The following is a 26,104-nucleotide window of genomic DNA, read 5'->3' on the forward strand; positions in this document are numbered from 1 at the left end:
TCAAGAAAAAAAGAGGTAGATTGATGGATTCATGAAAATAATTGTTAGTGGCAGCCTTAAAATAATCTGATTAAGGGAATAAAATCTGTGGCAAGGAAGAACATCTGGAAATCCTGAGCTCTTTATTGTCCCACAGTGAGATTTGTTCCCACACATCCTATTGAAACATACACACAGCTGACATGACACGCTGTGTCACTGCAGCAGCCCATATGCCTCCAAGAAGGAACGACCATTAATTGAATATCATTTTTTATTTTTGTCTGTGTTTTTCTATCACGCCTCCTCCGTCACATTAACCCCGCAGTCGATGTGGTCGTCCCGTGTTTGTCCAACAATACGGGATTCAACACGCCAGAGAGGCCTCGCTGTCAACTTATTGAACCAGACTCCAATCAGAGCGGAGAGGACGGTCTTCCTCTTTTGTGTCAGACCTGAGAGAGTCAGAATTGGTGAACCATTTTCCCTCCAGATTCAACTCTGCTCAGCTTAGGGCTTAATCAAGTGGAAATTGGGAATGGGGGGTTGTGGGGGCGGTCGGGGTTGGGGTGCAGGGGAGAATGGAGCAATTGTTCAGATAAAGGCCTCATGTTGAGCCCACTTTGATGTTCCTCCGGGGGGATCTGCTGGGACTTTACAGTAGCATTCTCTCCGCATTACTTTTGTGCTCACCAGAACTCACAAATCCTGCAGCTGTGCAGGAATTATGCAAAATGACGCCCTGACTTAACTGATCAGAACTATTTTTTAAACAGATGAATGTTTAAAAAAAGAGAGAAAAGGATTCTAGTCCATATTTAAATGGGATAACAATGAAATACACAAAAGGTCCAATCTCACATTTTTGGGATTTAATATTTCAAAAAAATCTGCCTGCTTCAGTCCCACGGACACCCAACAGTCTCAATGTTCTGCTGGGATCCCCCTCCGTTTGCCCCCTGGCCTACACAAGCAGACGGGCTCCCACTGGCCCATTATGTGGCGAGGCCTTTCTCATGCATGTCTTGAATGAAAGCCAGCGTAGCGACGGTCTGAGGATAATCACGTTTTCCCTGCGACAGGGCTCAGCTGCACTAAACGAGCCGCACAGGGGGAAGAAGAAGAAGAAGAAGAAGACACAAATGCTGGAGGTTCCCACCAAGCTTCGCCCCAGAATGAAACGCAGAGCGGCGCAGAGGAGAGCAGCAGAGAGAAGGGAAGCACTGCTGGAGCGAGTGAAGGGAGAGAACACGTCAGTACCTCAGAGTCGCGTCCTGCAGCAGGTGCACTCGGGACATGTCAGGGATGCTGCGGCGGATCCTGTCTCCGGACCCCGTCTCCTCTGCGCCTGTTGGCACCGATGGAGCCCCGCACTTGTTGCCGAATCACCGAAGCCTCCGTGTCATGAAAAAAAAAAGAAAAAAAGAAGGCGTCAACATACCTACCCCCCCAGAGAAAACCATATTACACTGCTTTCCGACGCGCGTCCTGCGGCTCTCGCTCCCTTTGGGTGGAAGTTGGCAGTTGGCGGTGTTTAGCGCAGGTTCTCCAGGGCGCACAAAGTGGATATTTGCATTAGGCCGACCCCTCCCCTCGCCTTTCATGGCTGCTATTGTTTGTCCCAGTCGGGGCTCGGATTCAGTCCTTCCCTAAATCCCTGACGACCGGAGCAGGGAATGCTGCTTTTCTCCCCGAGCCGCGCTGGCAATTACCAAAAAGCGCACTGGCCCGACGCGCCGCACAGACGCAGTTGTCGCCGACACGTTGGTTCGTTTCAAAGCCCAGTAACGACACGAGGTGCACCGTGGCAGAGCGCCGTCGCCGCTGCGTTCGTGCCCCCAAGTTGTTTCTCCTATTTCTTCTCTTTCTTCTTCTTCTTCTTCTTCTTCTTCTTCTCCTCTTGAATGACAGGCAGGTCGATGCGCCACGCTTGGTCACGTGATAAAGGCATGTCGGTGGACGGCGACAGGCTCAGGTTTGACCTCTGGCGATGGAGATACCGGGAGAAGCTGTGGTCGTCGGCTTTGTTACAAGTTTGTTTGTAAAACGCGGGCCAGTTGAGTTTAATTAAAATATTGTTTTAGCTAGTTTTTTCCCTCCATTTTCTTTAACACACTTGTGGGGAAAAAACAACAACAACAAAACTAGTTTGAGGTTCAACGTTCAGTCTTGACCTTGGACACAGCGGTTGACAAACAACCTAATCGCGTTCATGGCTGTTTTGGAGCTTTTCTTTGGTTTTGAGCTGTTGAACAAAATGATGTGACAGAAGAAAAGGACATTAAGGTGAGATTGTTTCATCATCAAGATGCTTCTTACAAGGTCAAGAAAGGACTTTGACGCTACAAGGATGAAAAGCAGTTTAGGCCCCTTGGGGGGAAAAAATAATTAAAATATATATAAAATATATTTTTTTTTAAAGATATATATATATATGGACCATGAGGTGTCTTTCACCTGTTTGTATGCACCTTATGAACTCAAAAAGATTGGAGCTGTTGAATCTCACAGTCTCTCAATGGACTTTTTTGGGGGGGCATATACTGTACGTCCCACATATGTTCAGATATTGTTCCGTCTTATCTGAGCTCCATACATTCTACACTATATTAATCAAGTGTCTTCCAAAAGAACAATAGTAAGATATATATATATATATATATAAACCAGCTAGTCAGCGGCAGCAAAAGCACTGTTGCCATTCTGGTACCATAGACTGTAAAGCCCGTTGATAGCTATTTGTTGCCACCTGGTGGCTGACTAAGATTGATCAGTGTTCGATTTTCCCTGTCCTAGAGGAGTCCTGTGTCGAATCAACTAGATTTTAATCAAACTACCACTGACTCATAGACGCTGCCTGCACCAAAGTCATAACATACCATGTGGTGTTAGACCCGTTCCTTAGGCCTCCATCCACATGACACAGAACCACTGTAGAGAAAGTTATTAGTCTGCACTGTGAGACCCCTCAGGAACTCCAGCGGTCATGATATTAATGCTCACGTCAAGTCTTGCAGGTTTGTGTTACGATCTTTTACCGACTGTGCAGCTCACTCAGAAATGCAAACAGTGAGTGAAGCATTTCTGTTTTCAAAAAGAAGACTGTAATGTGAAATAGTCAACTTTGTGGCCACACAATCATACACCATCCTGTAAAATAACTGCATGTGGTTGTGTAATTACTTGTGGAGAGTTGCTGCTGTTCTCAAAAAAGTATAAAATGTAGCTGATAGTAAGAGTAAGAGCTTGAGAGTGTTAGTTTAAGTTATTGTCAAGAAATAAAATCAGACTGAGCGGTTGGTGTGCACGGTGGCTGCAGACAAACTCATCTAAGTGTGACATGAGCAGAAATAAACAGAAAACTGTAGCTGCAGTAATATAAATGAACTATATAACGTTTATTAAAATATATAAAAGACAAAATACATATATGCATAATATATCCATGATGAAATATGCATATACAGTATAATAATTATACAATAAAATGTGTTTACATATATAGATTTTTTTTATACATATAGCAAGATACTTTTGCATTAAAACTGGCAGTGGTGATTTTATACTCCCTCCCCAAACAGGAAATCCCTCAGTCCACATCAGGCCCCGCAGAGGAAGAAGCCTCTGTGAAACGCTTGAGAGCAGCAGCACCTTTACACCTGAGATCCATGATTTGGAAAGGTCTCACATAGGACAACACACCCACTCTGATATACAGTATAGCTTCCTGGGACTTCAACCAACAGCATCAAGAGGGAAAGGATGTTCTGTCAAAAAGTCCTTTGATCGGTTTCTTTCTGGTATTTGTGCCCTTTACTGGAACGGTCACAGCCGTCCCAGCAGAAAAACCAACAAAGACTTCAAAGCTGTGCCACACATATTTTGTCATTACACAATCACTTCTGAAAAACGTCCTTCCAGTCCTTTATGATCTGTCATCACGCTTACAGCATCCCTCAGTACATCTGACCTCAGGATATATCTGAATAGCTTGCAAGAGGAGAATAAAAAGATCCTGGACAGAGCGCGAGACTCTCCCGTGGGATGACGTTAAGTCCTTTAGACTGGTGTGGTTGGTTGTGGTTGGTCCTGTACAGTTTGAGTCACTGCACACTGAAGGGCGGTCATGTCTGGTGGTAATGGTGGTAGTGGTGGTGGTGGTGGTGTTCGTGGTGATGGTGGTGCTCATGACGTTGGACCATGGGAACCACAAACCCCGGGCTACCAGGAGGGCCAGACGCCTGCTCTCTCTCCAGGCTTGGGGGCACCGGAGGTTGCTGCTGAGGCTGGGACTGAGGGGACAGCTGGGCTTTGGTCGGGGACAGGGCCTCCCTGGTTTTGGCCCTCAGGCGCTTACTGTGACTGTATTGCAAAGGGTGCTGGTGGTGGCTGGAAGGTTGAGCTTGGTGCGGCAAGTGGTACACATCTTGGCCTCCGTGGCCTGCCGCGCTGCCACTGTGCAGCATAGTTTGCGGAGGGGGGTGGTAGCCGTGGCATTTAGTGGATTTGCCACCTCCGCTCCCCCCGTTATTCCCTCCGCTTCCCTTGTAGTTGCCCTTGGGCGACTTGAGGAACTGTGTCCCCTTGCTCCGAGACTCTGTGGGGTTGTAGCTATCGCTGATGACCTGTGAGCGACGCTGGTGAATAACTTGGGCTTCTGGTTCCTGGGAGCGGGAGCGGCTCTGGCTCTGGCTCTGGCTCTGGGAGCTCCGACCCTGAGGCTCCTGGGCAGGGGTGGTTCCTGAAGTGACAGTGAAGAGACAGCAGGTCAGTGATTTGTATGATCAAAATTTACAGAACTTAAAATGGCTGCTGCATTTCCCGTTTCAGCACGCCACTGCAATATAATAATGTAAAGCGTAAAGAAAAGACACTTACCTTCAAATCTGGAGGTGTAGTTCTCTATACCAGCCAGGTCCAGGTAGTGATTCCTCCTCTCTGTGTTCTCATCCACACAGTAATGCTGACCCTCAGTGGCCGGCGCCTCATTGCTCTGCCCTTTGCTGCTAAAAATGTGGCCAAACAAGAATTTCTGATAACCCTATCAACAGTATACACATTTGATCTGCAAGAACTGGTACAACACACAATGGCAAGCCTCTTAGCGAAGTATCCTTAGTGGGTACTGACCTGATGTATGAGGACAGCCGTTTGTCAGCTGAGCGCCCCTCGTCCTGGTGACAGCGATCTGAAGAGAGAGCACAGGACGACAATAAGTGTTCCGCAACATTCATTATTACAGACTGAAACAGCTATTTTTTTTTTAAATTGAATGCACCTGAACCATAATCCTTTGCTCCATTAGCTGTTTTGAATAATCAGGTTGGCTCTCACAGAAGTTGTCATCAGTCAGTAAGTATCTGGCAAGTCCAAAAGTATACATAGACCATAAACTAGGCACTGTGAACATCGGAACAAATTTAAATATCTGGCCACACCAGTTGATTGTTGAGTGCACTGCACAAACATCACAGCAGTGACGTCTTTCTTATCCATAATGCCACTAGTACAAACACATCTTACAGATTAACACTGACTAAACTGAACTGAGAGTTGCCTTTGAATCAAAACTATGCCCCGAGATCAACGGATCTGTAAGACATTCAGAGTCACCTCACCTCACATATTGGGATAATAAATAAATGTCTTCCCGTTTACCTGCCCCCGTTTCTCTTCTATGGCTCCTTGGCTCCGGAGTGACAGTCAGTTTGACGCGCAGAGTCTTGCTCTTGTTGTGGCAGGAGTGATTCACAGAGGCGTCCACCACATCATAGATGGTGTGCATCAGACTGGACATGTCCTGGAATGAAAGGAGTTGGACACAGTTGGCCTACATTTGACCTGTGACTTTTACAAGGCACAGGCTCTCAATGTTACTAAGCAGTACTTAGGAGCGCAGATAGAAATTGACAGAGAGTAAAGACAGCGAAAACATACACACCTCCTTTGTGACTTTACCGCTGTTGTCGAAGTCATAAAGGGTGAAGATCCATTCCTGACGGTTGTCGTCCTCCACAGACACATCACACTCCAAGTCCTGTGGATACAAACACGTGTACTGAAAATCTATAATATACAAAATCCATATCACTTCACACTTCAAAGACAGAACACTGAAGTATTTATAACAACAGGGGGCAGCAGAGTACATCCGATTCACTCATCTCAGCCTTTGTGTCGGTGTAATCCATTTACAGTTTTTAAGAGTTTTTCCTTTATCCTTCATGAGAAATTGCAATTAGCAAGAGGAATTCATGACACCGTCCAATCTGATCTGGGAACAGATCAAAACTTGAATGAGTTCTATCTGCTAACGTTAAAAACTCTCTCACAAGACAAAAATAAACCATCGCAGCAACTTAAGTCTGTCTGATGAAAGGAAGGGATCTTTTAAAGAATTTTAAAGTTTTGTATGAATGAGCTATATAGCAGAACAAGGTGCTGGCAAAATCTTTGTTTTCCAACATAAACAAATATTTTTTCATTAAGAATCCATTCAGCTGCTTTTACCTTTGTGTGGGGGGAGCAGAGAGAGAAGCGATGGAGCGGTGAGCCCTTCAACTATGACTTTGTATTTCTACCTTCTTCCAGGAAAAATGAGTGCAGCCACTCTCAGTTACAATTCTTTGGCAGTCACTTTGATTCAGACGTATCTAGTAACATGGCCATAATTGGCAAAATAAACATCTGGAATATAGGCCCTGCAGCAGGCACGGCGGAGGGCTGACACTGTGAAAGTCAGTGTATGTTTACATGGGAGGAGACCCCAGAGAGAGAAGCAGCCCTTCACAGTTCTATGATATCTCGCCGGCGCACATAACCAGCAGTGATCACTGAAGGGCAGATCTAAGCACTTCTTTAAAATACCCCAGTCTAAACATTACAATCTATTTATTCTGTTTATTGGTCCCTAAATTCAATCAGGATATGGTCGGGAGCAGTGTCAACATACAGACAGAGGTTCTGTGCTCATGGTGCGGGCACACAGCCGTGGCTCGGATAGAGGTTACCCACAATGCATTTATTTTCTAACCCATGTTTAAATAACTTTCAGTCACCAAAAGGCACAACAGTTTCAACACTCCCAGTTCTTAGCGCGTGATTGAGGAGAGACCTTTTTCTAACTTGAAAAATCCTGTCGTGAAGCAAACACTATAGCTCACAGTTGAAAGTATTGATCAGCAGCAAGGCTCGTATACTTTTCATCTTGTGAGGGCGAGGCTGTGTGATTGTGAGTGTGTGTGTGTGTGTGTGTGTGTGTGTGTGTGTGTGTGTGTGTGTTTGCGTGCGTGCGTGCGTGCGTTCGTCTGTCGTAGGCTACCTTCAGGGAAAAAATTGGCTAGTCCAATTGGAGACAAAAGCTGTGTCCCCGATTTGGGGAAATACATGATTTTTGGATCAGTGGTTAAAGGGTGAATAGTAGAATTGTGAACTCGGTCACTGCTTACATCCAGACTCATCCGTTTCTTCCCAGGGGCTTTGGTGGCATCTCTAAGTATCTCTCGCTCTCCGTCCTCTGCGTGCAGGTACTGCAGGTAGCTTTCACAGCCCTCGGCCTTCTCAGGAGGAAGAACCACTGTCAACACAAGATGAAACACGAACGTTAGGAACAGAAGGTAGTGTCTTCTCATCTAGAAATTATGCAACAGTTTGTGTGGTTCAGTAGCTACACTTCCACATAAAAAGCCCAAGGCTTCACAACAACAAAAACTTGACTTGGATTGAGGATTCCTTTGCTTATAAATGTCGTATCTTAACACGGCAGATCACTAATTCCATTGAAAACCTAAAACCCTTGAAACATAAAATATCTGCCACACACTTTCTGCACATTAAACATTAAATTAAGGACTATAACCCTGTGATAACATGACTTATGCACCGGTCTCTTTTTCTTCTCCTCTTGATATCATACAGATGTACAGTATATACGCCACCTTTCATGCTGTGTTATTTATGGACTCATTCTACTACTAATTTCTCATACATAGTCATCTGTCATACAACATTAGATCTCTTTCCTTCAGCATCAAAGATTCAAGGATTTTTTTCGCACAAAGCCTATCAATGAGTGAACCGACATCCTTCACCACCTACCCTCTAGGGGACAGTGTTGATCAGTGAAGTGTCCATCCTTCAGCTCACCATTTGGAAACGCCTGGGACAAGGAGAGACAAGGAAAGAGAGGGGGGTTCAAGAGATGTAAGTGAATCTACAGTTCAGACCACAGACACAGAGAAAACAAACAGTTCCAGCTAAAGTATTTCCTACTCAGATGAGAGGGAGAGGGCTAGAGGCTCCAGCGGAGCCAAACACTTTGAACATCTGCACGCTTATTGTGTTTCACTGTCTGGGACGCAGCGAGCGCAGCCACAGCCAAGCTTTCAAGATTCCTCCAAGCCCTTCAAATGGACCTCTCGCATCCATCAAAAAAACCCATAGTGCACTTCATCATCTGAGCTCTCTCTCTCTCTCTTAGCCAAGCTGTTTATTCTCATCCTGCCTGACATGGAACCCACTGAGAAGGGTTCGATGGGAGAAGTCCAGACATAGTTTAGGAAAAAAGTATTTTGTTGTATTTCTTGTTGAAAACTGGACTCCGAGTGGTTTATGTAAAACAAACTCAGCAACATGTGTGTATTTATTTTGAATGGAGAATAATTGCCAGATGGAAATTTCCATGCAGATAGGATGGTACTGATTATATACACAATTCCGATGCCATAAAACAAAAGTGGGGCAAAGGGGTGGAAGGGAAAAAGGCTTCACTGTCACGTGTGAATAATCAATATCCTGTATAAAACAGAACCACAGTGTATTCATAACCACCCCACACATGTGCTAATGCAGAGGCAATGGGGTCTCCATGCACCCGCACACACAAACAAACAAACAAACACACACACACACACACACACACACACGCACACACACGCACACACACACACACACACACACAGCCATGGCCATTCTTACAACTGGATTGTGGAAACAATGAAAATTAAGTGCAGCACAGGCCGTAAACCAGAAGTATTTAAACAACAAATGATTCATCTTGTTTACGTCATTCTCAGCCCTCTAAGCTGCTCCATACACTTTGAAATAAAATCTCAGCAGACTGAATCAAGGAGGCCCACTGAAACGAGACAAATAAAAAACAGATAGATGCTAGAAAACAAAAGAACTCCATGTACCCTCAACAGAGCCGAGGCTCAAGCCAGAGTCAGAACATCTGCATGCGTTTAGGTGAACGAGCCCCCCCCCCTCTTCCTTCCCCTTCCCCTCTTTCTCAGAGTAATGACAGCGCCAGGGCCTGTGGTTCTATTTAACAATCTCATACCCCGTGATTATTCCTCACTTCAGAGGATGATACCTCCAGCCTGTAATCTAGGCCTTGACCTTCATCGCTGAAGGGGGGAGCCAGTTGAGTCTCAGGGTCAAGGCTCGGACACCCCCTGCAAATTGGCCACCGGAGACATTGAGAGAACACAGCGAAAGAATGGGAGTCGAGCCTCGGGAGGAGGGGGGAAACAGAAGAGGGGCAGGAAGTGAGCGGGAGGAATAAAGAATAGAAGACACAGGCAGAGGAAAGAGAGCACAAAGGGGTAAAGGAGGGAAGGAAAGAAATGAGGAACAAAGAGGGAAGGAAGAAAATGCAGATAAGAGTAGAGGCAGAGGAGGATGCAGTTTGTTTGAAAGGAGATATGGCCTATCTATTGCTGACTCCAGTTCCTGGGCGAAGAGGGAGAGTTGGAGGTGGGTTTTCACAGGCTCCGGAAGGCTTCTGGGAGAGATGGAGACAACTGGTACCGCTCCCAACATTCTTAAATCACCAAATGAGTGTGGATGTATCCCTATACATCTATCTGTTGTGGTTTCTGCCGCCGAGCTGTTGTTTCCTCTGCGGAAGGATGCTTTTATCTCCCCTTCTCGGTACCGCAGTCCCTTAATGAAGGGCAGTATGTAAGGATGAGGGAGTTCACATAGACGCACTGTGACGCAGCTCAGAGGAACTTCAAAGGCAACCATTGATTCTTCTCATCCTCATTCCCATGAGTGTGCAGAGCAAGGTATAAGCACCTCTAAATGAGAGACGGGACTCGGCATTGACTATAATGAAATGAAGCAAATAAACCAACTGCCAAAAGAGAATCTCATCTCTAATTAAAATTCAAATGTCAGGAGACGTCTTGCTGACTGCACAAGGAGGGGACCAGGGCTTGTGTTGAACACATGGTCCCCCCCCCCCCACCTCTATTACATCCATTTGGGGGAGCTAATGAGAGAGCAACGCTGGGTCTGACCACAGTCTGCAGTTTAACGTCTAAACACATGGCATCTCCATCCCCATCGCCCACGGTGTCGGGCTCAAATCTGCCCACCACATGTGTAATTAACTGCGTTCTGGCATCTAGCGGCTCTCATTCTTTCGCTATCAGATCACAAGCTGCTCTGTAGGCTACACAAATGTGTTAGCACTTGAGAGCAAAGCGTTCCTTGTTTTCCACCAGTGCCGTACACCTGAAACCCATGGTATACACATTTACGCAGTGTGTGGTATTGGGTATGGGGAAGGCAGATGAAAAAAATTGCATGTGTGGGACCGACACTTCAACCAGAACGACAAGGAGACGATAAGGCGTTAGATCTCCGTTGTCTTAAAAAACAAAACACTGCATTGGAAATGGCACTGACAACGTTCCATGTAAACAAACTCTGTCTTCCAGACGTCTTGACATAAGAGACAGACAGCGACGGTGTGTGATGTTTGTTCCTGTTTAATGCAGCATTTCTGCCGAGCTTCCCTAAAGCCCCAGCCTCCTGCCAGACTTTTATGTGGGATAGGGTAACCAGGAGCTTTCATAGCTCCCTACCAGGTGACATCAGACATCCTCCAGGAGTCTCTCTCCCTGCCTGCTAACCACCCATCCTCCCACTGGAAAACACTGCACATCTTTGTTCTAACCCCCCCGGTTGTACAACCCCTAAATATGTAAGTATACACATTTCTCTTAGTCCATTCTTCAAATCATATGAATAACAGCTGATTTTTTACAAAACTGCATCTTCACTGGCCTCGGGGTATGAAAAATGGCAACTCGATCAGAAGTGAGGATCCGTATACGAGTGCAAATGTATGCTGTAAAAAAAGTACAAAAACGGGATACTGTCTGGAAGCTTCCCCATACAATTTGAAAGCTATGCGTTTTTTTCTTAAATACTTCCAATGGATCATTTCTATATAAAGCTGCAATTAGCCATCCATTTGTGACTTCTCTATTTTTTCTTCCCTCAAATATGAGGCATCTTTGCATTGTACTGTGCAGTTCCTTGTCCAAACCAGGCCAACAATCTCAGTTCGCCACGCAGTAATTGCCTTGGGAGACAAACGCTGCAGGGCAAGTGGTGGAAGTTCTACAGGATTTACAGTTTCTAGAAATACAAAGTCACCTGGAGTTGACACTTAGGGGGGCGCCACAGGAAAGCCTTGATGACCACCAACCAGCATTCCCACTCCCACAGGCCATTAATTTAGGATAATTGTGGGGAACCCTGATGAAAATGAGGATTTGCAAAGTATCACTATGAAGGAAAGGAACACGCGTTCATAAACAAACTGCATACTTTTCACCGCAGAATGAAACCGGAGAGGTAGTGGGGCCATTGAGAAATAAAAGCTCTCCATTCCAAAAGAAACCGACTTGGCCTTGACTCAAAACCAGATGTGAGCGGTCATACCGAGGAGAGGCCGAGTGAAAGAGAGGGAGGCCAGGGGTGGAGGGTGGGGGCTTGGGCTGGAAGTATGGGGAGCGAGAGAGAGAGAGGGCCTGTTGCACAACAGTCTTGCAAGACAATAAAAGAACAATATGGTGGTCTCCTGACGGCTGAACAAGACGCCCCCTCTTCTGTAGGTTTGTCAGACCTCAGCTTCGGTTCCAGGTCGGGTTAATTATGGTGCTCAGGGTTCAACACAGCACATTGGCCTCACCGAGCAGTGAGTAGCAATATTAAAACAAACAGTCCAGTTAGCCCGATTATTATAATTTTCTTTGTAATTACAGTATATTTTTACCTTTCAGTTTGTAGCCATCCAATGTTATCATGATTTTGGTTTGGAGCTTTTTCAACTCCAGCCTCAAAAATCACAACCTTGCCTTTTAAGTACTTGTCATTACAAGAAAGCTAACATTTGCCTTTGTCCACTAATTTGGGTATTTGATCCACGCATCAGTGTGCCAACAACATGGCTTTCTATGAATGGAAACGAGCTCAGAGCAGAATGCCATCCTGTTATCTTGAATGGCCCCATGTGGCCAAGATGGCCAAGATATGGCTCGTACAGGGTATTGACTCTATCTGAGGTCAAACAGGAGGCGAAACCTCTCCCCTTGGCAGGACATGAATCAGCGGGGCGAAGCCTCTTTGGTACCAGTGTAACAACAGCTGTGGGGAGAGATGAGCATGCTTGCCCGTCTATGTAAGAGCAGCATGTAAACCACTAAAAGTCAACCGCTCCCCTTCAATCAGGAAAGACTATCCTCTAAACTCTGCACGCCCCTCCAGTCCAAACCCCTCCTCAACATTTCACTGCTCTCTCGCTCTCTCTCACTTTGCTTATGACCTGCTGGATGGCATAAACACAGATTATCATCACTGGCTGACCACCCTGCATCTGTCACCGGTGCTGTAATCAGCTCGCCTTCATTAAAGCAAGCTTTGATAGGAGTCTGATGTAATGAGTGCCCCCCTCTCAGCTGACACACAGGCAGCTACTGTGGCGACTTGGAAACCATGCGCTTCATACCAGCGACTGGATTCACACTGGTGAATCTGGGTTACGCAAATGTACTAAATTATGGACGTATAGCAGATCATAACACAGTCAATGTATGTGATCGGTTACTGGAAAGAGAAAAAAACACAAAGTGGTTGTCATGGTTCACTATATCTAAAAAAAAAAGAACACAAAAAACTGAAGAAAGGTTTCAAATCTGATGCCACACACACTGTGACAGCTCCACAGAGAGCATGTTGCTTTAATTCAGAGGCAACCGGGCTTGGTGGTGTAATGCAATAGTCTCTCTGTGGACCTTTATAAGAATATGCTATGTTACATGGACTCAAAAGGGAAGTAAAATGGATTATTTTAACAGTCACAACTGACGGTGTCTGTTCATTTTATTTCGTTCAGGGGTTTTATACATGTCTCAAGTTTAAACTTGAGTCGTGTATTGGATTTAAAGCTGAAGTCCAGTGATGTTTTCAAACGGTGAAGTCTCCAGTAAGTCAAGTCTCACAGCCTTATGCTATACTTGGTAGGTAACCGTGTTGAACAAGGTCAAATAAACTCAAATCAGTTAGCCCATAAAGTAGTGAAAAAAACATGTCACAATTTCCCAGAAGAATTTTTTCTGTCCGATTTAAAGTCAAAAGTACAAAGAGTTTCAATCCACCGTTATATAAAACAAAAGGCAGCACATCTGAAGAAGTTGGGAAAAAAAGCAAATATTTGGTGAATTTGCTTGACTATAAATCATATTGATTTTCAAAATTGTTGCAGCTTAATTTGATTTCTTTTCACCACTCACTATACTGCAGCACCAGATGTACACGGACACAAGGCAGGAGGCATACGGAACGTATTTTGAGCACGCAGTCACACCCTGACAAACAACAAAGACGCGAGCGCACAAGACGACGGCATATCAAAGCCCGTGTGGGACAGGCGGTTGGACTCAAACAGGATGTTCCTCTGTTTCTGGCCTGCATGTGAAATTCTGTAAGCTCCCGCGCAGGCCCCTGGCTCTTAAGCCCGGCCAATGGGGAGCGCGTCCAGGCTGATAAAGCTGAGGGGATTTGTTCCACATTCCACAGGCCCTTTAAACAACACAGTGGATCTCAGACTGCCAGGTTGTGGGTGAGGTGGCGGCGAGTGTCCAGCTGAGCATCCCTGTGAAGCCCATCAGCTGCAGTAATCTCATGTGGTCTAGTATAAATCTAACCCCTCAAACTGGTCGCCTGTCTGTCACAGTCACCACTGCACCTTGTCCGGTCCTGTTTGGATGACAACTGTTTCGACACAGCCACTCTCGTCGGTAAGGGCGCTCTTTGTGTGTTGTACTTAGTGTCAGTTTCCAGCTGTCTGTCTATTAGTGCCATGTCAGTTATAATTGCCCTCACCTGCGAGATAACCACCGACACCACTGTTTTCACTGCCCGTTTTGTTAAGCTGCAAGGGATTTGAGTCACAGGTTTTGAAAACGCGGCCTGGCAGTTCATAGGGGCGCGGCCCTGTGGTTTGGAGCTACAGGCATTACAGTGCTCCTGTGGGTGACTGAGAAATGTAAACAAACCACGTTGGGTCGGGACAGCTGTACGCCAGTGTGGAAGAGCGGCAACGTTGCCCAAGCCTCACACGAGTGGTTCCCAACCCCGTCTTGTTGTCGGACGGACCCAAACAGCCTTGTTAGCTGAGCCCAAGTGCCACTTCAACGCGACTGTATCATGTTCATGTGAGTGGATTATCAAGAGTCAATGGTGCAATAATATTACCTATTAGCAACCTTTATTCATCTTCATTGGTCGCTTGCTAACTACTTTTCCCCTACTTTTCTTTTGCCACCCACTGATACAAGCTCATGTTTGTAGGTTGTTTTAGCATAAATTTGCTTCAAAAAAATCATAACCACACTAATTTGTAATCCTAATTTCCTTTTTACTTTCCTCCTTCACATGGATATATTCTTGAATCAAATATTTCTAGTTGTCACCATAGTTAGTTGTGTTTAACCCTCCCGCCTAAAGCAAGCACCCTGTGGTGTATAAGTGCCCGTCTCTGTCTCTCTCTAATCCACAATGACTTTCTGGCCGCTCACCTGAACCGGAGACACTCGCGCTGTTAAAAAGCTTGTGTGTCAGTGGACGAGCAGCTTGCTGGTTTCCTGAATGTTTCTTACAGCAGGATAAGAACAGGTTCAGGGTCAAAATCAGACCTCAACAGCGCAGCTCCACTAGTTACTGATCCCTTTGGGTAACTTGCACAGAGAAGTGCAGATACATATGACTGACCACGATAAGGGCAGCTTATGTAGCCGTGACAAATCAGCCAGTAATGTAGCGTGAACTCTGAACACATCCATCTGGGAGGCATATTGGGCAAACAGAGATGAACGGATGTTGTACTGTACCATTATTGCCTTCGGTCCTCAGGGGGAAATCAGGCTTACTGTTTAGAGACAGCCAAAATACAGAGTTCAGCACAGCAGGATGCAACAAATAACCAGGGTAGACAGGCGAGCACACAGGCAGAGCCTCTAATAACTCATCTGCTATAGGCTAACTATTCTCCCTGACACTTGCCAAACCTCAGGTCCTATTAGACACCACTTATTTGCACAATTGGTACTGTTCCTCTTTACAATGAAACATTTAAGGCTTGAGGGCATCTCGCCAAAATAGTTTGGGTAAAAGAACATGCCTTGGCTTTGCAAACTGCTGCAGTTTTCCCTTTGTTGTTGTGTAACTATCTCTGACTGTCCAGCGCTGCCGTCTCCTCCGTCTGGTAGGGATTGCCAGTCTCAAAGACCACGAGAATGCTTGGCACTGCAAGAACCAGCTTAATTCCAAGCTGTGAAGTTCCTCACAGGCCTGGAACTGGACAGGGGGTCATCCCAGGGTCAACACCAAGTGTTTTCCTGAGGATTCCTAAAAATACTCTCCTGCTGGGCACAGGAAGCAGTGGAGTCTCCGTGGTCTTCATACGATGAGAAGGAAGCCTGGATATGTAAAAATGGAGCATTGCCAAAGGGCCACTGGCTGTAACGCTTCGGCATTTGAGATGCAACTTCCCATGAAAGAGAGAACCAAGTTTAAAGCCGGAGATGAACAGATGAGGGCCAATTACTGATGCATCAAAATCAGGCAAAGCTAATTCATATTTCTGTTGAATTATTCTCAAAGAAAATTACTGATTGAAAAAATAGAAAAAAAGGATACGATGAATTACTTCTGAAGTTGTAGCTACAGGACAAGAATTTTAAAGCTGCATGACGCAAACCATGAATTCTTATTTTTATTTGTGACACATCACAGGAAGACACCAAGCAGAGGTATTGAGGCCGAAGTTGGTGAAACCGTAACATCCGCCCTTTTTTTCTCCTTTTGGACTGAGGCTGCCATGTGTGCACGTTAGTGACCTGACAGACAAGCTGTGTGTTTCTGAAGCACAGTTCCCCAGTGTGAAATTCTGGAACGTAATTCATCCATGGCACAAGCAGAGATCAAAAGGCTATGGTGCAGAGGGCAGCTCGGCTCAGCCCCACCTCCTCCTTCGGCTCCAGCTTTTTGTAGCAGCGTGCACAGAGAGCTGCTGCTTTCACGGCCGGAATTACGGCAAACGGGGGCTGTGGGGCCATGAAAGGGTCTCGCGCTCAAACATGAGCCGGGTTAGCTTAGCTTAGCTGCTTGTATATTCTTATCTAATCTCAGGTATAAGGCGACAAGCCCAATGGAGCCTCGCTCTCCATCACACATACACAAGTCTGGGGGCAGTCCACTTAAAGGCACTAAGTGTGACACTTAATGTTAGATAAAGGTTCTTGAGGGTGGGTCTATGCTTCAAAAAGCAGAGGGTGCTGATGTGCAATAACACTTTAAAAGCTATGAGATAACCGGCTGCTACCAGGATTGAGCGGTTCTCAAAGCTGAGCACATGGGTAGTGGGGGTAAAAGTTCAGATATTCTGATACACTGGCATTCTTGAGGTGATAGGATCAGTCAGCCCCTATCAACACAAAGACGTAGGTGCTGGTGATAGGTAAAGGCATCGCAGAGCATGGATATTGGAGAATTTTGCCGTGCTCATTTATTGGCGCCACCAACTTTCAAAAGCAGATTTTCTGTTTTAGTATTTTCTTCCTTTTTAACACAATTTGTTCAACTAAGCTGAGACTTCTTTTTTTTAAACTGTATGCTGCAAAAGTCACTCCACAGAGATGTCATGAAATGAAATCCTGATTAAGTGTGTTGTCCTTGTGAAGCGCCTCCTTTGAGCAGATGGTGTCTGTGAAAGGTTCTTGGTGGGGGGGGGGGGGGGGGGGGGGGGCAGGCGTCGCAGAGAGAAATACTGTTTATTTGAAATGAGTCTTTAGGTAAACATGTTATACGGCACACAGGGCCAGGTCAGCTTTTGAAGTGGATGGAATGGGTGGGGGGAAGAAAAGAAGGCTGCCTTCAGAGGAAATGAGAACAGAGGCCTCTTTCAGCACCGTTTCATCCTCTCCCTCCCTTTCTGTCACATATAGAAAGAGCACAAAAGGTGTCTGGGTATATAAACCAATGCACAATGTGGGAACTGCTGAGTTCCTATTTCATCGGAGCCCACGAGAAGAACCCGTCTGAAACCGTTTATTTCCTAAATCAAATTCCCCAGAAAAATTACCACCCACGACAAAAATAAACCACTTCCTTTTTAATGGAGACCCATTGAGGTTTTTGGATGACGGGAACAGGTTTGTGTAACAAAAGCCAGTTTGCAGCCATTCCCCGTTGGAGAGGAATGTGATGTGCAGGAGGAGGGCCGGGCCCGTGCTGTCTGCAGAGCCTGGATCCAGGCTTTGAAGCTGCTAGTCTGTTTCAACAGCTAACCACTTTCAGATGGGACTGTGGCGTTTTATGAGCTGAGTAATAGCGATACCGACACATGTGCAGGCTTGGGGTCCCAAAGAGGGGGAGGCCCAGCTCACAGCAGAGAGAAAGATGCCTAGTTCCTCAGGGGTCTGGGTTTTGGGTGTCTTTGATAAATCTTGTGCTTTGGCATTATGCATATGAAATTGGATGACAAGAAGATGGATATTGTGTAAAGATGGATCACGTAAGAGCACAGCTCTGCAATAAATTACGTATTTTTTTCAAGGTTAGCTTGAATATCAAATGAATTTAAGGTATCGACTCCTTTTCACGGCGCTTCACGTGCTATGGGAACGCCTGGTTTATGCTGTATGTTAAGAACAGTTTGCTTAGAGGCAGAGACTTTGCCTCAAACAGCACAGCATCACAACAATGTTTGACGCCAGCAGCTCTGGGTGCCCTCCACTTGTTTTTCTTTTTTCTTTTAGCATAATGGAAGCCAGGGTTTGCGGTGTGTGTGGAGTTCCACTCCCCAGCCTCAAACCTAACAGGGCGTCGGGTTCAGGAATGTAGAGCGGGGATGAGGTTTCGAAGCATTCGGGGGTGACTCCGAAGGCTTTTTATACACAGAAAGTGAATGGAAGTGGCCAAAGAGAGGAGCACATTGCATCACAATACGACAAGTGTTTATGACTCACTCAAAAACACAGCTGAATGATCCAGCTCAATTTTTCCATATATTTAAGTCTGGCATTGCCGTCCTGTCCTTATTTACTGTTCTGTCCTTATTCCAATTTTTCTCCCGCATACACTTAAAAGTAGGGGTATTCATGTCTAAGATTTATAGCTATAAAGGTATTGTGCTGCAAGCTACTTCAGTTTCCTCAGTGCCTGTATTGTGGAATATACAGGGTGTCAGCATCTGACCTTTGTGGAGGCAATCTCAAGTTTCCACTGGCTGAATTCATGGGATAACAAACTTATGTCCAAAAGAGGAATCCCCTGTCCTCTTTAGGCAAACAAACCTCAGTCTCCCTTTTCAAACTGCAAATATTTAAAGAAACAAAATATTGTACAAAAATAGATGTGCAATGTCTCGTCGGACAATGTTTGAATAATACTTGGACTCTAAAGCATCCTGTATCCTCCTCGGGGAGGACACTGGATGCTTTAGGAAGCCCTTGGATGCGCTACACTCACCTAATACTTAATTACATCAGTGTAATCAATTAACAATGGCTATAATGACAGTGTATAATAACACCACCAACAACCATAACTGAAAAAATATAATATTCCCATGGCTGCTCTAAGGCTTGCGAAATGAAGTCCACTTGGAAAAGAGCTAAAGCTTTCTAAGGGGAACAGGGGTTTATGTGGAAACATACCTTACACACTAAAATGTAATAACCTTTGAGTCTCCCGGTGTTTTACTTGGCTGGGAGAAGCACGAGATCAAACACAGACTTGGATCCAGCAGCCTTTGCCAAAAATGTCAGCGCTAAGCACTCGGCTCCAGCTTCAGGTATTTTCTTTCCCCTGGCAAGGAGCGAGAGAAAAAACCTAGTCCAGGGTTAACCCTCAACGGGGCTGCCCCCAACAGCCACCAGCACACCAATCATGCAGAGGAAGTGAGGTCTCCCCGCTGACATCGGTGACCACGCACGTCTAGGTCACGTAGTGTCGCTAAAAAACCTGGGATGGGCTACGTTCAGGGAGTTCGGATATTCACATGTGATTGCATTCCTGATGACTTGCGGCAAACCGGTCCCATAAAGCTACACGGGTGTCTCTGAAGCACGCAGACAGATATCTCATAAATATCATGAAAAGCAGTGACAAGAAGTGTGCGACTTCAAAGTGGCAATCACGGGGCTGAGATATCTCTGAAGGCGGCGGAGCGTCTGCACAAAGGAGCTCCACCAACGCAGGAAGTGGAGTGGCTGTCATTCGTCTTCTCCTTTGAACTGCGGGAGAAATCTAATTATTGTGTATGCCATCAAATGCAAAGTACAACCCACGGTATGGCATATATCTGCTGCTGTGGTGGGATAACAGTTGTCACAGTGTTGTCCCAATTCAACCAGAGAGCCTGTCGACATGCAATAGTTGTGTATATCTATTTCGATGCATGCTGCTTCATTGCATAGCTTCAGAAATTGTGCTGGTGTCAACTTTTTTTGTCAGACAATCTGGATCCATTGAAATGGAATGAGGCAGTTATGTTTTTTCATGCGGGGATACTGTCCGTCTAATTGTGTCGGCGTGATTCTCTTGTCTTTGGACGTCATCGGCTTAGCTGTTTCCCCTTGTTTCCCTATGTGCCGTACAGTTATGACTGTGGCATCAGTCTTCTCGTGTGACAATGAGTGTGCATTAATGTCTGTGGCGTTTCTCATTCATCCAGGTCATAGTTATGAGTTACAAGTCACAAGAGCTGCAGGACATTAGAACTGAGCCCCTGATTCAACGCCCTTTTGGATGAGTGTGTATTAATCTGATAACTACAACCACAAATTTGATTAGTAGAGGCACTACTGCAAAACATAAATCAAATTATTGGGGGACTTAAGGTTGCTGCGGCATTTATCTAATCTTGAGGACTTGGGCCTTGTGTAAAATTCACACAACTTGAAAAAAATAAATAAATTGGGGATTTAAAACGGGCCTATAGCTCATTTTGCCCAAGGTCGATGCAGCCCTTGATCCGTGCCAAAGGCTTGTGAATCACGGTGTGATGGCTCCCTTGATTCCTCCTGATGACCCTGCTCCCTTCACGAACACAGCAGACGGCTCCAAAGCACTTCAGACAGTATAAATATCCTCAGAAAAAAATAAACATTGAATCTTTCTAATGTCGTTCTCCATTAAGGCACGGGCCACACACCCGTTGCCTCTCACTCACTCATTCACTCACAAACAGAGAGGGAGACTCGGCCTCTCTGACTCACAAGCAGCGGCGTGCGTTGATACACACTCCGACGCTCCAACATGAAAGAATGGCTTAAACAAGCATCTCGCACTTTGTGACGTGTGCGGAAGCCAACCAGGTGATGATGTTTACACTGCTCTGGACAAATTGCGACCAACAGAGACACACAAAAAAAAAAGAGTCTAAAGACAATGGTGCGATTTGCAGGTTGAACGCTTGTTTATACAGAAGGAAAGGTGAGATCAACGGTCAACTCCTGGCCAAACAATGCAGTGGACAAGGCGGATGAGGCTCTCCATTACGCCCCTTCCCCCACTACCTTTAAAGCCCCTCAAATATCTCTCCCAAGAAAAAAACCACCCTTAAACCCACCACTCCTCCCCCCTTCCTACCCCTCTTTTCCTACACCCCGCCACCCTCTCTCGCCCCCTTCCCACCACAGCCCCTCTCCGTGCTCCAGGATTTTGCTGTACAAACCAGGAACAGATGTCTGCCGGGGCCGTGCTGAAAGACCCCGCTGTTCTGGATGCCAGCCACATGCTTTTCATTCAGAGATGAAGGCTCACAGCTCGCCTTCTTGTGAAGCCAATTTAAAAAAAAAAAAAAAAGAAGGGGTGGAAAAAAACAAACTCTCCAAATGCCTTCAAGTCCCCTCAAAAGTGAAGACATACAGTATACAGTATGAGCACACCTTTTTGTCTCCTCTCCACCATGTATCACTCCATGGTCGTCGTTGCATCAGGGACAGGCCTTTTTTTATTTATTTTTTTCATCCCTCGTGGTTGTAGGAGAGGCAGAAGTGAAAAGTCATGAGATGTTGTTGCCGAGAATATGTCTTGAAGAGCTCACAGACCTCGGGGTTTGCACAATTGCTTCCACTACACACGGCTCAAAACTAAAACAAAATGACCTCAGTTTTAAACTTGTGGCTGTGTACTGAAAAATAAAATGTCATTTCAGGCCACGGCCTTAAGATTACACAGATATCCCTGCCTCAGCTCCAAATCAAATACTGCCAATTCAAAATTAACACGTGACTTGAAGACATGCCCAAATGCCCAGCGGCGACATTGTCCAAGCAAAACATCCATTTTAAGCCGGATTGCCAAATGAGGACTTTTTTATATAAGGGGGAAACTCTTATTCACAAATTCCAAATGAATGTTAAAAAAAAAAAACGTTAACTTACAATTAGTTCAGTGAGCTGCTTGGGAACTCTGCTCTTAAACCTAATTTATTATTGCGGGGTGAGTGCTATGTAACTCTCCGTGAGTCAAAATAAATTTGTGTCCCGGGCTTTTGGCACGCTCACTCTCCACCGGCCAAGTCTGCGGGAAGTTTTGAGACAAAAGATGGTGTTGAAAGGCTGAATTAAGATGTCATTATTTGGGCATCCAAGCATGAGCGTTTGAAGCACCGTAGCCGCGTGCGCGCGAGGGTCTGGACCGCCGATGCGTTGACGTTTCCAGAGGTGAAACACAGTGAACCCTCACGGAGCTCTTCCACTAATGAACACCGGTTTGGATAAGTACAGGGTTTGGAGTTTTCTGCTTTTTCAATATTTCAATATCTAAAGCTCTTTTGCTTTTTTGGTGGGGGGGGGGGCTGTACCTTTGATCTCACCTTTAATATTTCTACATTGCACCAGGTGCTTCGGCAGCTACGACTTGTCTTGAACACCTGTAAAAGAAGTGTCAAAACCTTGGCCAGGATGAGAAAAATTGATTCCCCTGAAGTCACGCTCTCTTTGTCCACTCACAACACTCTTTAAGGAGGCTGCACGGTGACAAATTGAGGGCACCCTGCCAGCTTCTATCTTGGATCACGGTTTGCAGCAATATCAATATCCTGCAGAAAAGCATTCACAATTTGTTGGATAGAAACAGCTATTGAAGTAGAATGATGTTGGGCACGGGCTCTTTCGGCACTTGTTTGTTGTTTTCTCGGTAGCACTCCGTCCCTCAGCCCATCCCCCAGGAAAAAGGGGCAGGGGGATAGAGGGGCGAGGGTTCGGAGGCTCCACTGATATCAGAGCCCTTTTATAACTCACAGCTCTGTGCTTTGAAGTCGCAGCCAGACAGCTCAGGAATCCTACTCCCCCATTTGACAATGAGGAGGGGGATGGTCAGGGCGAAACAGTGTGTTTGGCCAATCTCCTCCAATATGAAATGATAAAGTCATTTTAGCTGTCCCCGCGGCCAAGTGCTGAAACTACTGTCTGGTGAGAGCCACGTGCTGAAATGCTCAGGAGGAGAAAATGTTGCTGACATTGATAAAAAAAAACGTCAAATCCCTTCGATAAAATGATATCTCAACTTGTATTTTCTGTTTGACTTGGACTTGTTTAATCATGGTCCGAACCCCAGACATCTAAGAACGGATTATCCAGTAATTATATCTGGAAGAGTGACAACGTAATCCAATCCTAGCGCAGAATTAATTAACTGTACGTGGGATCAAACGGGAAAATTGTATCACTGGTTTACAGCTGAGATGAATTCTATCTGTGCTCAGAGTCTGTCTGTTAGATGGGAAACTGAATGGCATGAAAAACCTCCCCCGGAGACGTCATGTTTCCTTATATATCATTCATATTAATGTAGGTACAGGCTCATTTCAAACAGTATGAATAGAACTGTCACTGTATAAGAGCAGGCAGTCACATCCCGAGTTTGCAGTATAATAGTGAGCATTTATGCACCATATCGTCACAGCATCAATGTCGTACATACTGAGGTTTGTGGAATTTCATACTTTGCATCAGGGCAACAACTGAACTATATTTTCATTATCAATTCATCTCCAAATCCAATCAGATTTTCAGTTTTCTGTCACACAAAACAAAGAAAAGTCCAAAGTGTCCGTCCTACAATAGCATGAATGATTTGGTAAGAAAAAGAGTAAATGAAAATGCACACTGCACTGTTTCTCCTGTAACTATTAACCATAAAGACTGATATATGCAATAACACATGTGAAGGGATTTTGTTCTTTCCACCTCCTGCTCAACCAATCCCGAGCCACTTTCGAATAAAGCTGGAACATTGAAGAGCTGCATTAGTTAGAGGCTGATATAATCAGCCTCTAATGATACAACATAAATCAGGAGCATGACTTTGATGGTGGTGAGGGCGGGACCCACCTACTAACAAGTGCCAAGATCATGCCTTTTGGTGGTTTCCCTTCAGGGGAGTGTGAACTCAGACGAGTTAACTTTTCTCTCAAGTCTTAATTTGCCACGAGTGGGCGGTTCATAGTCCCTGATATGATCCATAACTCTTCCCCTATTGCAACCACCCACCTCACCGATTGTCGGTGTTCCTCTGCGGTGGACCTCCTCGCGCGTTTTTTCTGTCTGGGAGCTCGGGCTCTCTCGTAGGCTACCCCTTCAAAAAACGACACGCTAATCGAAGTGATGTAATGTTATGCCACAGAGGGCTGCCCACTGGGAGCCGCACTAGAATGGGAGGCATTGAGGAGAAAGACACAGCCCTGAGTCATGATGGCAGCGGCCACAAGAGCAAACTTTATATCCCGCAGTCTGAGAAAAACGACTACCTTTCCATCCACCGTGTGTGTTAGTGTGTGTGTGTGTGCACATGTCTGTCTGTGTGTGTGTGTGTGTGTGTGTGTGTGTGTGTGTGTGTGTTGCTTGGCCAAGCCACTTCACACACGGGGCTCATTGCTGTCATAACCCATCCAGTGATGCTGGCAGGGGAATAACCGCTGCAGTGTTGTGCCGGAGCCAGACATGACAGAAAGAACAACAGGCTATAAGTTTACAGAGACATCAGCGTGTCTTCAGACAAGCTCTGGAATAAAAGTTTGCTTCCTCCTTAAGTCAAGAAGCTCTCAGCTCGTGTTTCAGGGGAAAAAAGAAGAAGGGGGGAATGGTAACAACTTCAGCCAGACAACTTTAAAGTGCTTGACAGATCCCATCCCATCAGCAAGTAAACACACACACACACACACACACACACACACACACAGATACACACAGATGCATGCACACACACATGCACACACACACACACACGCACACACACTTTTTACACATCAGTTGTGTCTGGGCAAAACAGGATTTAAAAAAAACAACAATTTAATCAAGTAAATTAGATTTTCATTCAATTCCATGTTTTCTCTGTGGTCAGTCATCAACACCACAACGTCTTAAATATCAGTATAGGGACCTTTTCATTTAATGTATCCTTAAAGCAAGGGAACATCACAAGCACCTTTTTCCTTCTGATTTATTTCTAATAAATATGAAGTAATAATCATTTTAAAAGTCAGTCTGGTACCTGCATGTTCTTCAGCTTGTGCTCCGTGGCGCTGTACCTCTCGCACTCCTCCATCCCTCTCCGGAGGAAGGCGTTCACAACAAAACTGTCTCCTGAGATATGAAGAGAAAACACATGGATCAGCAGGTGTCAATCTCAACCTATTAGTTAAAAAAAATATATACATATAATCCTCTGTCATCAATGATCCATCCTCACCTTCAGGGTTTTCTCTGCGCTTACACGCTTCAGATCCAATCACCAGAAACAGACATGCAAAACAGACAAGGGTTATTCTTGTAAGATTATAGCCTGTAATAGTAATATTTCTCCCTTATTATCAGTCTCTTACCGTGTTTTGACTGAAGTTTGCCCATTTTCCCCCCCAGGTCTCTCGTCCCCGGATCAATAAGGGTACTCCGAAATCCGACGCGGGTGAACGGATCACTGACTCGACATGGTCACATTGTGTTTGTTTGGCACGAAAAAAACTCCAACTTCATCCAAAGGCGGGTCATTAAGTCGCCTCTCCATTGGAGCATCGGTTGTGTCTGAGCAGTAAAAACCGAGGTGAGTGTGTGACCCGGTCAGTGGGAGACACCGACGCGCCGAGTGTGTCTGTGCCTCCACACCTCACTTCAGTGCAAGTGAACACTGACGCGCTCCGCGCGGCACACAGCGAGGAGCGCGCGTCCAGACGCGCAGAACGCACACAGGGCACTTCCGGTGCAAGTTTTTCTAAATAAAAATAAAACGCCAAATTTGTGAAAGTCAGGCTACCGGTTTATGAATTTTTGAAAAAAACTAGTCGAAATGTGGGGAGAGTTCTGTCCTGCACGTCTCCTGATACTTAGTTGTTTTGTTCAGGTTTAGTATCTCTATTTTTGTATTTAGATCAAAACCCTTCATTATTCTTATGAAATATTGTTTTTCCTTCAATCTATTAATTGATTACTCCCTGGACCTTTTAAGAATGTAAAACATGACATATGCGTATTACAATTTGTCATAAACAAAGTGATGACTTATTCCGTTTCAGAGCGAAAAACAGCTTAACACAATTCATTTGTGGTCCATAATAAGATCATTATTTGCACCTTTTTTTTTATACATCACTATGCAACGTAATAGGATCACAGTTGAGATTGAAAATAATTCAGTGAGCTCTTGCCCTTTTCACCTCTTATGTTTGTTGTCCTTGATTTGAAAAGTGCCGAATTCAACTGTACAAAATAGTAATAAATATTATTTTGTATAATAATTATTGAAAAAAGCATATTTGATC

General features: G+C 45.2%; 1 protein-coding gene across 2 annotated transcripts; it reads right to left on the reverse strand.

Annotated features, from left to right (window-relative positions):
* Nucleotides 1-3,410: 3,410 nt before the first annotated feature.
* On the reverse strand, nucleotides 3,411-25,487 carry nkd2b (NKD inhibitor of WNT signaling pathway 2b). 2 transcript variants are annotated; one of them, XM_035609992.2, is made up of 10 exons: nucleotides 25,172-25,487; nucleotides 25,039-25,065; nucleotides 24,841-24,932; nucleotides 8,077-8,137; nucleotides 7,428-7,555; nucleotides 5,921-6,016; nucleotides 5,638-5,779; nucleotides 5,110-5,167; nucleotides 4,858-4,982; nucleotides 3,411-4,720 (listed from the first exon to the last, which is right to left on the reverse strand). In XM_035609992.2, the coding sequence occupies exons 1-10, from the start codon at nucleotides 25,194-25,196 to the stop codon at nucleotides 4,104-4,106; spliced, it is 1,371 nt and encodes a 456-aa protein (XP_035465885.1). In that variant the 5' UTR covers nucleotides 25,197-25,487; the 3' UTR covers nucleotides 3,411-4,103. The 2 variants fall into 2 exon arrangements, with proteins under 2 accessions (XP_035465885.1, XP_035465802.1); XM_035609909.2 differs by having other exon boundaries at nucleotides 4,858-4,985; nucleotides 25,172-25,486.
* Nucleotides 25,488-26,104: the final 617 nt, after the last annotated feature.

Source organism: Scophthalmus maximus, chromosome 1 (assembly GCF_022379125.1).
Source record: "Scophthalmus maximus strain ysfricsl-2021 chromosome 1, ASM2237912v1, whole genome shotgun sequence".
In the NCBI taxonomy this organism is placed as follows: Eukaryota; Metazoa; Chordata; class Actinopteri; order Pleuronectiformes; family Scophthalmidae; genus Scophthalmus; species Scophthalmus maximus.

Bases quoted from the DNA above. Each gene is read 5' to 3' on its own strand.
- nkd2b (XM_035609909.2), bottom strand. From the start codon at position 25,196: ATGGGCAAACTTCAGTCAAAACACG. The intron at 8,138-24,840 runs GTACCAGACTGA...TCCTTGTCCCAG, and splicing joins ACAAGCTGAAGAACATGCAG to GCGTTTCCAAATGGTGAGCT. The intron at 4,721-4,857 runs GTAAGTGTCTTT...CTGTCACTTCAG, and splicing joins CTACACCTCCAGATTTGAAG to GAACCACCCCTGCCCAGGAG.